Below are 14,483 nucleotides of genomic sequence, written 5' to 3'. Positions count from 1 at the left end.
AGTTGAGTTGTTGGCTGAGGGGGTCCACATGGAGACTACTAAACAACACAGGCTGATGGTAGGGAAGAATGTTGCTCTCTTGCTCTCTGAAAACTAACAGTGGGGCCCATTGCCAAGGACAACATCCACGTAGCTCATTAAATGTGGAGAGCTTAAGCTGATGCATGCATGAAGTCTTCATCCCTATGTTCTAGTCTCTTTGGAGTAGGAGGGTACTCCCACTCCTGTAGGCTACTGAAAGAGAAACCTAGACAACAATTCAGCCACAAAGCCTACAACCTACAATCTGTCCTGCCCTGCAAGATGTGCTGGGGCAATGGTCATAGCAGAACTTGTAGAAATAGCCAACTAAAGTTTGGTTTAACTTGAGGCTGTGCCATGAGAGACGGCCTGTGCTCCACCTGGAAGCCCATCCTGCCTGGATGTCCAGGACCCAGAGACTGTATAACTCAGAGACCTAGAGTAGAACCAAACACAACTGGCAAAAATAAGAAAGAAAAAGGAAGAGAGAGGAGGAAAGGAGGGAAATGATTCCTATAGATCAGTGCCTGGGAGAGAATACAGAGACCCACAGCCAGACATTATGCAGAGAGAAGCTAAATTGGAGGTCCCCATTGAGTCCCTCCCCCGGTAGCTCAAGAAACTCTTCAGAAGAGGAGAAGAAAAGATTTAAAAGTCAGAAAAGATGAAGGACACCAGGACACATATGGCTCACCAAATCAACAAAGTAGGGCTCACATAGGCTCACAGAGGCTGAAGTGGCAAATACAAAGCCTGCATAGGTCTGCACCAGATCTTCTCCATCTATGTTATAGCTCTTAGCTTGGTAGCTTTGTGGAACTCCTTACAATGGGAATAAGTGTATCTCTGACTCTTTTGCCTGCTCTTGGGACTCTTTTCCTCCTATTGGGTGGTCTTGTTCAGCCTCGATATGAGGGCTTTTGCCTTGTCTTACTGCATTTTGTCTTGCCCTGTTTGACTGCTATCTCTTGGAGACCTGTTCATCTCTGAAGAGGAAAGGGAAAGGAAGGAAGTGGATCTTGGAAAGAGGGAAAAGGTTAGCTGGAAGCTGTGGAGAGAGGGGAAATGTGGTTGGGAGGTATTGTATGAAAAAGAATTTATTTTCAATTATAAAACTGGTAAACCAATAGCTGACATCTCAATACAAGGGAAAATATTGTTATAATACTCAGTAATACTCAGAAATAAAATGAAAAGCCAGAAAGAAGCAGAATAAAATTTAAATATCTCCTGAGGTGTAAAAGGACTAATGCGAGCTAGGCAGTGGTGAAGCATGTCTGTAATCCAGCACTTGGTAGTCAGAGGCAAGTGGATCTCTGTGAGCTTGAGGCCAGCCTGGTCTACAGAGCAAGTCCAGGACAGCTAAGACTTCACAGAGAAACCCTGTCTCAAAAAAAAAAAAAGAAAAAGAAGGAAGGAAGGAAGGAAGGAAGAGAGAAAAAAAGAAAGAAAGAAAGAAAGAAAGAAAGAAAGAAAGAAAGAAAGAAAGAAAAAAAGGAGAGAGAGAGAAAGAAAGAAAGAAAAAAGGAGAGAGAGAGAGAGAGAAAGAAAGAAAGAAAGAAAGAAAGAAAGAAAGAAAGAAAGAAAGAAAGAAAGAAAGAAAAGACTAAAGCAAAATGGGTCTAAGTATAAATGCATATACTACTTAAGAGAAACAGAAGGGGGCTGGGCTGAAGAGATGGCTCAGAGGTTAAGAGCACTGGCTGCTCTTCCAGAGGTCCTGAGTTTAGTTCCCAGTGACTACATGGTGGCTCATAAGCATCTAGAATGGGATCTAGATGCTCATAAGCATCTAGAATGGGATCTTCTGGCATTCAGGCATGCATGTAGGCAGAATATTATATGCATAATAAATAAATCTTAATATAAATACATATATACTGTTTTTTAAAAAAAGAGAGACAGAAAGTGAAAAAGCAATTTTAAAAGATTCCCCACACATCTTAGTATGGCCTACAAGTGGACTGTCCCTGGTTTTCTTTGTACTTTTTAAAGCTTGTGCTACTTTTCTGAAACATGGTATTCTGGGAAACTGAATCTGTATTTCTGGACCGTGCAGAGTCATTCATCTTTAGATCCAGGAAACAAAACAAACTATTTCCTTTAAGATAAGAACTGTTTCTGTACTGACAGGACCCAAGAAAACAATAAGTTTTTCATTTGCACAATTAATCAATAAAGGCACAAGGTATCACCACAGGGCCCTCTGTGTTCAAGTGTCTGATAATGAGATTTTCCTGGGGCTCATATCTCATTTAATATAACTGATGTTTAGTTGGTAAGATGTGGGTATTGGGGAGGAGAGTCCTATTTGTTTCTAGTTTAAGGTATCAATTTGTTTTGTTTGCTTTAGACGCATTTCAATTTCTGACTTTTCCAAAGTTTTCAGATTTGTTCACTTTCAGACCTTTGAATGGTATATGCTTTGTTTTCTTCAATTTGTTTGCTTACAGAACATTTGATTTGCTAATTAGCTAGCATCTGGTTTTTTGTCTTTGTCAGGACTCTAGTTTTGTGTGTTCCTGTGACTTTCCGTGTTTATTGCAATCTTGTTGCCTTTAGTTTAGAAATTCCAAGAGGCATGAAAATGAAGAAGTCAAAGAGGCACTTACTGGCTCTATCCAGTCCAATAGGGTAGCAGTGTCAGCCCAAGAAAATTTATTGGCTAGCAACCATAGCCTCATATAAGTGAATGCTTGGCCATCATAGAGTGGTACTACTTGAACGATTAGGAGATGTGACTTTGTTGGTGTGGGTGTGGCCTTGTTGGAGAAAGTGTGTCACTGGGGGCAGGCTTTGGGATTTCAAAAACCTAAGCCATCCCCAACATCACTCTGCTTGCTACCTGCCTCTTAGCTACTTTCCAACACTATGTCTATTTGCATGCCACCAGGATCCTCACCATGAAGATAATGGACTAAATCTATTGAACTGTAAGCAAGCACCAATTAAATGATTTATTTTGTAAGAGCCATCATGATCACCGTGTCTATCACAGCAATAAAACGCTGAATAAGATAGAAGTTGGTAGCAGGGACTATAGACATGCCTGCCCATGTTACTTGTTGGTGGAATGTACTTTGAGACTTCAGATTATGAAAGCAATTCAGTGATTTAAGTGGGGCTTAATGACTCATACTAGTAGAAGCATGGAAGGCAATGGTAGGTGTTAAGAGCAATGTTGATTATGATGGCCCAGCTCAGCAGGTTTCAAAGGAAAAGAATACTAGTAAGTGGCCTAGAAATCATTCTTGACGTATTTTGGCAAAGGATGTGACTTTTTGCCCTTGTCCAAAAAGTCTTTCTGAGGCTAAATTGAAGAGTTTTGGATTAATGTCATTGGCAAAGGGGAATTTAAAACAGCCTAGCATTGACTGTATCTCACAGTTATTAGTGGCCAATCTTAGGCAGATCTATAAAGAAAAGGTGCAAGATGAGCAAGGAAAAATACAAAATGTACAGTTTGAGGAGAAAGGGGCACCAGGATGCGTAATAAGAGTAAATATTTATTTTTATGTAATTTGGCATTCCAGAGTTTGGTGAATCATCTATCAGTTGTTTAGAAGAAACACATTTCAGTTTTAAAGATAGGCATTGCCATAGAGTAAAAAGATGAATAAAAGCACTCCAATCAGTTGGGACCAGAAAAAAAGCAGGTGCGGTCAAACTAATTCTGACAGAATAGACTTTAACTGAAATGAATCATAAAGAGATAAAGACAGACACTTCATTGTAATCAAGAAAACAGTTAACCAAGAACACATTACTATCCTAAGCATATATTCACCAACCTCTGGATGCTGAACTTTCATGAAAATCTACTCCTGGATTTAAAGACATACATTAACATCAACCCATTAATAGTGGTTTCAGTATACCACTCTGACTGTCAAGTCCTCTTAACAAAAAATAAACAAAAATATTAGAACTAGTTGACATCATACATCATACCTCCCAGGTAAAGGCAAAGAAAGAGGAACTGAACAAAGTTCTAAAAGAAACATAGACAAATATACCAAACAAATAGAGGGACAAGTAGAGGCAAAATTAGTGGCACAGAGAGAAGAAACGAACAAAAAATATAGAGGCCATCATACAGAGACAGGAAGCCACATTCAAACAGATGAAAGAAATGGTGCAAGACATAAAAATAGAATTACAATCAATAAAGAAAACACAAGCAGAAAAAACCCTGGAGCTGGAGAACTTAGAGAAAAGATCAGGAACCACAAAAATAAGCATCACCAAAGAATACAAGAGATGGAAGAGAGAATCTGTGGTCTGAAGATACACTTTCAGAAATTGATACTTCTCTCAAACAAAAAGTAAAATTGGAAAAGTCCCAAACACAAAACATCTAAGATATTAAGGACAGCATTAAAAGGCAAAATCTAATTATAACAGGAATTGATGAAAAAGAAGATTCCAGTCTCCAAGGTCCAGAAAATATCTTCAAGAAAATCAAAGAAGAAAATTTCCCCAACTTACAGAGATGCCCATAAACATACAAGAGGCCTACAGAACACCAAACAAACTAGACCAGAAAAGAAAAACCTCACGTCACATCATTGTCGAAACATTAAGTATACAGAACAAAGAAAAGATATTAAAATCAGCAAGGGAAAAAGGCCAAGTAACATATAAAGGTAGACCTATCAAAATCACACCAGACATCTCATCAGAAACTATAAAAGACAGAAGGGCCTGGGCAGATGTCATGCAGACTTTAAGGGACCACAGATGCCAACCCAGACTATTCTACCCAACAAAGTTTTAATCAACATAGATGGAGAAAAAAAAATTCCATGATAAAACTAAGCAATTTAAGCAATTTCTACACAGCAAACCAGCCCTACAGAAGATACTAGAAGAAAAACTTCAATCCAATGAAAACAACTATACCCAAGAAAACACAGCATACAGATAACGTCCCTACAAAAATTAAAAGAAAACAAGCAATGAATCACAGTAAGACCACCAACTCCAAAATAAGAGGAACTAACGTTCACTGGTCTATCTATTATCTATCTACATCAATGGACTCAACTTTCCAATAAAAAGACACAGACTAAGAGAATGGGTGCAGAAACAGGAGCCAACATTCTGCTGCATCCAAAAAACATACCTCTGCAACAAAGATAAACACTATCTCAGAGTAAAGGACTGAAAAATGTTTTTCAAGCAAATGGACCGAGAAAACAAGCTGGGGTAGTGATCCTAATATCTACTAAAATAGACTTTCAACAAAAATTAATCAAAAAAGATGAAGAGGGGCACTACATTCTCATCAAAGGAAAAATCCACCAAGAAGACATCAGAATTCTGAACATAGATCCCAACACCTTAATAGTGGGAGACTTTAACACCCCACTCTCACCAAAGGAAAGATCATCTAGACAGAGGCCAAATAGGGAAATAATGGCACTTACAGAGGCCCTAATTCAAATGGACCTAATAGATGTCTACAGAACTTTTCACCCAAAATCAAGAGAGTATACCTTCTTTTCAGCACCTCATGGCATCTTCTCCAAAATAGACCATATAGTTGGTCACAAAGCAAGCCTCAACAGATCAAGAAAATTGAAATAATCCCCTGTATTCTATCTGATCACCATGGACTAAAGCTGGACCACAACAACAATAGAAACAACATAAAGCCTACACATAGATGGAAACTGAACAACTTGCTACTCAATGACAGCTGGGTTAAGAAAGAAATAAAGAAATTAAAGACTTCCTAGAATTCAATGAAAATGAAGGTACAACATACCCTAATATATGGGACACAATGAAAGCAGTGCTCAGAAGAAAATTCATAGCACTAAGTGCCCTCAAGAAGAAATTTGTAAAATCTCATACAAGCAACTTAATGGCCCAACTGAAAGCCCTAGAAAAAAAGGAAGCAGATACACCCAAGAGGAACAGACAGCTGGAAAGAATCAAAATTAAAGCTGAAACCAATCAATTAGAAACAAATAAAACTAGTCAAAGAATCAATGAAACCAAGACCTGGTTCTTTAAGAAAATCAACAAGATAGACAAACCCTTAGCCAAAAGGGTTTGGCTAACTAAAAGGCAGAGAAAAATTATCCAAGTCGGCAAAATCAGACATGAAAAGGGGGACCTAACGACAGACACTGAGGAAATCCAAAGAATCATTAGGTTTTACTACAAAACCCTATATGCCACAAATTTGAAAATCTAAAGGAAATGGACAATTTTCTTGATAGAATCCATCTACCAAAATTAAGTCAAGATCATGTAGAAAGATCAAATAGCCCTATATCCCCCAAGGAAATCGAAACAGTCATCAACAGTCTTCCTTCCAAAAAAAAAGCCCTGGGCCAGATGGTTTCAGTGCAGAATTCTACCAGACCTTCAAAGAAGTGCTACTTCCAATTCTCTTCAAACTATTCCACAAAATAGAAACAGAAGGAGCATTACCAAACTCATTCTATGAAGCCACAGTCACCCTGGTACCTAAACCACACAAAGACCCAGCAAAGAAAGAGAATTTCAGGCCAATCTCCCTTGTGAACATTGATGCAAAAATACTCAACAAAATACTTGCAAACCGAATACAAAAACGCATCAAAGATATCATCCACTATGACCAAGTAGGATTCATCCCAGGTATGCAAGGGTGGTTCAATATACGGAAATCCATCAATGTGATCCACCATATTAACAAACTAAGAGAAAAAAAAAAAAAAACCACATGATAATCTCCTTAGATGCTGAAAAAGCATTTGACAAAGTCCAACATCCATTCATGTTTAAATCCTTGGAGAGATCAGGGATACAGGCACATACCTAAACATAGTAAAAGCAACATACAGCAAGCCTATAGCCAACATCAAACTCAATGGAGAGAAACTTAAATCAACCCCACTGAAATCAGGGACAAGGCAAGGCTGCCCACTCTATCCATATCGCTTCAACATAGTACTTGAAGTTCTAGCTAAAGCAGTAAGACAAGTAAAGGAAATCAAGGGGATACAAATTGGAAAGGAAGAGGTCAAAGTTTCACTATGACAGTATATAATAGTGACCCCAAAAATTCAACCAGAGAACTCCTTCAGCTGATAAACACCTTCAGCAAAGTTGCTGGATACAAAATTAACTCAAAAAAATCAATAGCCCTCCTGTATACAAAAGACAAAAGGGCTGAGAAAGAAATTGGGGAAACAACACCCTTCACAATAGCCATTAAATTAATAACATAAAGTACCTTGGGGTGACTTTAACCAAGCAGGTGAAAGACCTGTTTGAAAAAAAAACTTCAAGTCTCTGAAGAAAGAAATTGAAGAATATATCAGAAGATGGAAAGATCTCCCATGCTCATGGCTTGGCAGGATTAAAATAGTAAAAATGGATATCCTGCCAAAAGCAATCTACACATTAAATGCAATTCCCATCAAAATACCAATACAATTCTTTACAGACCTTGAAAGAACAATTCTCAACCTCATATGAAAAAAGAAAAAACCCAGAATTTCCAAAACGATCCTGTACAATAACAGATTCTCTGGAGGCATCTCCATCCGTGATCTCATGCTATACTACAGAGCGATAGTAATAAAAACGGCATGGTATTGGCATAGAATCAGAAAGGACCCAGAAATAAACAAAAACACCTATGAATACTTGATTTTCAACAAAGAAGCCAAAACCATTCAATGGAAAAAAGACAGCATATTCAACAAATGGTGCTGGTCCAACTGGATGTCTACATGCAGAAAAATGCAAATAGATCCATATTTATCACCCTGCACAAAACTAAAGTCCAAGTGGATCAAAGACCTCAATATAAAACCAGATACACTAATTCAGTTAGAAGAAAAAGTGGGGAAGAGCCTGGAACTCATTGGCACAGGAGACAACTTCCTCAACGGAACACCAACAGCACAGGCTCTAAGAGCAACAATCAATAAATGGGACCTCATGAAACTGAAAAGCTTCTGTAAAGCAAAAGACATGTCATCAGAACAAAATGACAGCCTACAGACTGGGAAAGGATCTTCACCAACCCTGTATCTGACAGAGGGCTGATATCCAGAATAAATAAAGAACTAAAAAAATTAAAAAGCAGTAAGTCAAGCAATCCAATTAAAAAATGGGGTATGGAGCTAAACAGAGAATTCTTTGTAGAGGAAGATCAAATGGCAGAGAAACACTGAAAGAGATGCTCAACGTCCTTAGCTATCAGAGAGATGCAAATCAAAACGACCCTGAGATTTCACCTTATACCCATCAGAATGGCTAAGATTAAAATCTCAAGTGACAACACATCCTGGAAAGAATGTGGAGAAAGGAGAACTCTCCTCCACTGCTGGTGGGAATGTAAGTTCGTACAACCACTCTGGAAATCAATCTGGCGCTTTCTCAGACAACTAGGAATAGCACTTCCTCAAGATCCAGCCATACCACTCCTAGGCATATATCCAAAAGAGGCTCAAGTACACAAGAAGGACATTTGCTCAACCATGTTTGTAGCAGCTTTATTTGTAATAGCCAGGAACTGGGAACAACCTTGATGTCCATCAAAGGAGGAATGGATACAGAAATTGTGGTACTTTTACACAATGGAATACTACTCAGCAATTAAAAACAAGGAAATCATGAAATTTGCAGGCAAATGGTAGGATCTGGAAAAGATCATCCTGAGTGAGGTATCCCAGGAGCATAAAGACATACACAGTATATACTCACTTATATAGACCAATAAGATAGGATAAATGTACTAAATTATGTGCACCTATAAACAAGAAAAAGGACCCGGAGTAAGATGATCAATCCTCACTTAGAAAGACAAATGGAATGAACATGGGAAGTAGGAAAAAACAAGTAAAAGGACAAAAGCCTACCACAGAGGGCCTTTGAAAGACTCTACCTATTCTGTGTATCAACGCAGATGTGGAAACTCCTAACCAAACCTTCAGCAGAGTTCAGGGAATCATACGATAAAAGGGGCAGTTAACATGACTGGGAGAGGACAGGAGCTCCACAAGGACAAAATATATCAGGGCATGGGGGTCCTCTATGAGACTGTTTCTCCAACCAACAACCATGTATGGATATAACCTAGAACTCGGATGTAGCCCATGGTAGCTCAGTAACCAAGTGGGTTTCCCTAGTAAGGGGAACAGGGACTATTTCTGACATGAACTGGCTCCTTTACCTCACCCCCACCCCCCACCAAGGGAGGAACAGTCTTGCTAGGCCACAGAGGAGGACATGGCAGCCAGTCCTGAAGATACCTGATAAGTTAGGGTCAGATGGAAGGGGAGGAGGACCTCCCCTAGCAGTGGACTTGGAAAGGGGCAGGGAGGAGCTGAGGGAGGGAGGGTAGAATTGGGAGGGAATGAGGGTGAAGGCTACGGCTGAGATACAAAGTAAATAACCTGTGATTAATATAAAAAATAAAGAAAAATTAATTTAAAAAAATTAAAATATTTCCTGGAATTAAATGAAAATGAGTCACAACATAACAAAAGCTAATTTACATATTGCAAGCAGTCTTATGATGAAATTTTATAGCTTTTAGTGCATACATTAAAAAAAATCAGAAAGAGCACAAATAAATGACTTGACGATGCAACTCAAAATTTTAGGGAAAATAAAGACCCAAATCTGAAATATACAAGAAAGCATCAAAACAGATACAAAAGAAATTCATAATATTAAAGAGTATACATGTGTTCCTTTGAGCTGAAGAACCTAAAATAAAGGATGAATTTCTAGATTCAGCCAAACCATCAAAACTAAACCAAACATGAATCAGCAACCTAAAAAAGACTGATAACAAGCAAGACTGAAATGGTAATAAAATGCCTTCCCACTAAGAAAAGTCCAGAACCAGAGATTCACAGCAGAATTCTTCCAGACTTTCAAAGAAGACTTATAGCCAATAACCTTCTTAAACTATTAAAAAAAAAAAAAAAAAAAAAAGGAGTAAGTATTCCCAAAGTGTTTCTATGAAGTCAGTATCACCCTAATACCAGAAATAGGCAAAGAAGCAACAAAGTAATTTTTTAAATTAAAAAGTTACAGGTCAATAACCTCTATGAACAGATTTTTAAATGTTCAATAAAATACTTGCAAACAGAATCCATCAGATTAACCACCATGACTAAGTTGGCTTATCCCTGAAATGTAGAACTCATTCAGCATATGCAAGTCATAAATGAAATCATATAAATGTACTTGAAGCCAAAAATTACATGACCATCTCAATAGATGCAGAAAAATCCTTTAACAATCTCCCAACATGCTAGCAGTGCTAGGGAGCTCACCCTGGTGGTGCAGATAAGGAGAGCCAGGAGAGCCAGCCCAGCTACCACCCAGACCCATATTCAGGGCTTTGAGTTGTTCCACCCTATAATCTACATCATCTGTGAACTGTTGGGATGCATTAAAGGACCAATCCAAAGCTGCAGGATCTCCATGACGTAGAAGCAAGAAGATAACCAGGAGAAGTTTCAATGAGGATCCATTATTGATGGTGAGACAGAAGCTGGAGACCTCAAATCAGACCAATGGCTCACTGCAATGAATATTTGCAAATGAAGATACATGGACAGAGGGATTTACTATGGGACACACTATGACAAACCACAATTTCCAGGATGAGATTTTCTTGATTTATTTGTGTGTGTGTGTGTGTGTGTGTGTGTGTGTGTGTGTGTGTGGTGTGTTCTTTTGGAGGGGAAGTATGAGAGACAGGGCAGAGGGCGGATACTAAAGAACAGGAGATGAGGGAGATGAGTGGGACGTGGGTACATAATGTGAAACTCACAAAGAATCAATAAAAAGTTTTTAAAAATGCCTCCATAAGATCAGACTGTAGGCAAAACTTTAGGACATCTTCTTAATTAGTGATTAATAAAGGAAGGCCCGGCCCATTGTTTGTGGTGCCACCCCTTGGCTGGTGGTCCTGAGTTCTATAAGAAAGCAGGCTAAGTAACCCAGGAGGAGCAAGTCAGTAAGCACCACTCCTCCATGGCCTCTGCATCAGCTCTTGCCTCCAAGTTCCTGTTTTGAGTTCCTGTCTTGACTTCTTTTGATGATGAACTGACATGTGGAAGTGTAAGCCTAATAAGCACTTTCTTCCCAAAGTTGCTTTGGTCATAGTGTTTCATCCCAGCAACAGAAATCCTAAGTCAGAATGTGACATCAGAAAAATGCACTTTTTCCTTATTTCTCTCTTATAATATTTAAAATTATTCCCTTGCCTCAATCTCTTTGAATGCCCTTATAATTTTACTACACATCTCAAATTAGTATCATTAGTATTTAGAAATATCTCTCTAGCTGTTATTTAGGTTGACAATGCCTTGTCCAAAACTCTATGACCAGGAAGTTAAAGGGTTGAAGCTGATATTCAAGATTATTGATCAGGGTATTTCTTCATGTTTCTTCACACCTAGAATACTCACAAGTTCATCAGATATTTACAAGTCATGACATGGTTAAGAATGAAACACAAAATTCCACAGGAATACAAAAGAAAGCTCCTAACTGGGATAACTTCAGTAAAGGTAGGCTTTGCTACCTTCAATAAGCAGTAACAGTTAAAAAAAAAAAAAAAAAAAAAAAGACATTCATGAGCAAATACTAAGAGCCAAAAACGTACGGTAACAAGAAGTCTAACTTACCTGACAAAGAAGACTATTAATTTAAGAACTAAACCATATTATGGAAAGTGTGAAAGAGAGCTTGAACACAAAGGAAGATCTATGAGAGACAACCTGAATATAAAATCCTCACTTCTTTACTCAACTGCTGTACACATGGGCAAAATCCTTAACCTCCTGCTAGCAGTCACTTTCATCATCCATAAAATGAGACAAGTAGTACCTTCTTCAAAGAATTGACAAAAAAATTAAATGAAGCTTGGTGTGGTGGTTCACATTTGTAATCACAACAGTAGGGAGGTAGAGGAAAGATAATTGCAACCTCATCTACACAGTAAGTTCCAAACTAGCTATGAGCCCTGCTCCCGACACCTAAAATAAATTAATTAAAAAATGAAATGAAATGAAATGAAATGAAATGAAATGAAATGAAATGAAATGAAATGAAATGAAATGAAATGAAATGAAAGCCAAGCATGGTGGCACATGCTACTTATAATGCCAGTAATAGAAAGGTAGAGACAGGATGAGTTCAAGGTTAGCTTCACTAAACAGTGAATTCAGAGCCAGCCTGTGTTACATAAGATCCTGTCTTAGTTGCTCTTGAGAAAGTTGACTGCTCTGTTGTGAGCCACCCTGTGGAAATAACAAACTGAAACTTACCAACCACCACCTCAGTGAACTTGGGAGATGACCCTGTGGGAAACCTTGGGCTTTAACCACAAAGTTAAGCTACACTTGGATTCCTATTAGCATTACTTGTTGAAAGCTGCTTCAGTTTTGAGGCAATTTTTACACAACAATAAGTAACACAACTACTGACAAGAAAAACTATTGAAAAATAATAGAATGAAGAGGGCAGAAATAAATAAGTCAAAAACACTGGATTTCTAAGGAAAAATTGCTAGGGCCTGGTAAACTAAAAGAATGATTTCGTAATACACGATAACTTGTTTATACAATAGTGGCAGCTAAAATCAATGTTAAAGACTTCAGGGGGTAAACTCTTAAAGTGGAGAAAAAGTACAAAGTCAAAATTTGGAGAAGGCAATAAGTAAAAGTAAATGAGGAGCTATGAGAGCGATCAGGACTTTAGGGATGCTTTTAATAAACACTGGTGTCAAGGGTATCAAAGGCTGCAATAATGAAACAATTTATGTTAGATTTAGCAACGTTTTAATTCCTTGATTTTTTTTCACATTTTAGTCTTTCTGAAATTGAATTGGTCTTTCAGTCATACGTTATATGTACTTTTGCTTAAAGTTCACAGTGTAGTCTATCAGGGCTGGTTTGAGAAAGAAGAACGGCAGTGATAAGGTGTTGAAGCATTTATATGGGATTTTTTTTTCCTCAGCAGGTTTTTCAGTAAAATGAAGAGCAGGCCAGAGAATGAAGCACTGTTTGCTGTTTTAAAGTTTGAGAATTATGAAACACATATCTGTAAGTAAGAAACTTTGAAAAGGCAAAATACGATCCAAAGGAATACAATGAAGGAAAAATGAATAGAAGGTACGTTCCTGTATTCCATGCTTTTACAGTATACAGAGACCGCTGGAGACTCATGAAAAGCAACTCCTCTCAGAAAGTTTGGGCGAGAAAGCAAGGTGTAGGGAAAGATACCTGGGAAAAATCAAAAGAGCTAGTCTAACATATCACTGCTATCTTGGTATGTTAAGCAACAGAATAAAACGTGGGCAAACGAACTGCCAGGCGCCAGCTAACACACGCATTCCAAATCAATCCCCAGCAGCGTCTATCGTCGTCCCAGTCTGCCGCCCACCCGCTTGGCTGCCAGGACCATTGTGCGAAGACCTGGGCAGGAGGACAGGACAGGATGCCCGGCTCTAGACCAGCAAGCCACCAACCCGCTCGTGCCCACAAACGAGTGCACCATATCCCTCCACCCCGCCAGGGCCAGCCACGAGGAGCCCTCTGCTTCCATAGCAACAGCCCAGCGAACCTTGGACGTGCCGGGACACCCGCCTCCAGACATCTCCTCCAAAGACCTTCCTCCCTTCTCACTCACCGCCCTTCCGGAAGCTACCGCCCCCCTCCCCCGGAAGCAGGCCTCTCCCGCGTCCCGCCCCTTGCGGAAGCCGAGGCTCTGGTTCCACAGACTTAAGGCGGGCTTTCTTAGTGGTTGGACGCCTGAGGGCGCTGCTGCTCTAAACTGTTCATGTCCCTTGGTGAGCCTGGGAGGTGAGTAAGGCCTTAGAACAGTAACCAGGACCAAGATGTTATATTTCAAATTCAGTTTTGTGGAGCAATATTGGACCATAAAATAAAAAAACTCAGTTAAACTAGAATTAAAAAAAAAAGAGTATGGCAAGTGGGACTGAAGAGATGACTTACAGGGTAAGCACAATTGTTGCTCTTGCAGAGGACCCAGATTTGGTTGCCAGCACCCGTATTGAGCCTAATAGCCATCAACAATTCCAGTTCCGTAGGATCCGCTGCCGTCTTCTGGGCTCAGTGTGCAATAAATGAATGTAATGCACAGGCACACAAGCCGGAAAAACAAGCATAAATATAAAATTATATATTTTCAATATAATTTGGTGAGATAGAAAAGAAAAAATTTAAGAAAAAAAATCTAATGTGGACTACACTAAAAGGAAGAGTCTGTAAAGCTGTAGTGCCAACAGTGCCAAAAGAAAAATATTGTAGCAAACCAAAGCATGATTAAAGGTTATCACTACTGATAAACTTAGAAAAATCTATCTGAATACATAGAGCTTGGAGCCTGAATATAATATAGACATTCCTACATGAGCCTGCTGCATGAACTCTTCTCCCTTAAAGTTTTGTTTACTTTTCAAGGAGACA

The 14,483-nt window shown here is 38.9% G+C and overlaps 1 protein-coding gene across 1 annotated transcript in view; it reads right to left on the bottom strand.

The window, feature by feature from the left end:
* LOC129670528 (DNA repair-scaffolding protein-like) overlaps positions 1–13,672 on the bottom strand; it is a gene marked incomplete at its 3' end in the record, with an annotated part of 244,997 nt that extends 231,325 nt beyond the window's left edge. The window contains exon 1 of the mRNA XM_055599034.1: positions 13,618–13,672. Within this exon, the coding sequence (XP_055455009.1) occupies positions 13,618–13,650 (33 nt within the window). The remainder of the gene's footprint in view (positions 1–13,617) is intronic.
* Between the last annotated feature and the right edge of the window lie 811 nt (positions 13,673–14,483).

The sequence above is a fragment of the Psammomys obesus genome, unplaced genomic scaffold (assembly GCF_907164565.1).
Source record: "Psammomys obesus unplaced genomic scaffold, mPsaObe1.curated_primary_1811, whole genome shotgun sequence".
In the NCBI taxonomy this organism is placed as follows: domain Eukaryota; kingdom Metazoa; phylum Chordata; class Mammalia; order Rodentia; family Muridae; genus Psammomys; species Psammomys obesus.
Note: the sequence above shows the minus strand (reverse complement) of the source record. Positions and strands in the feature narration are given on the sequence as shown.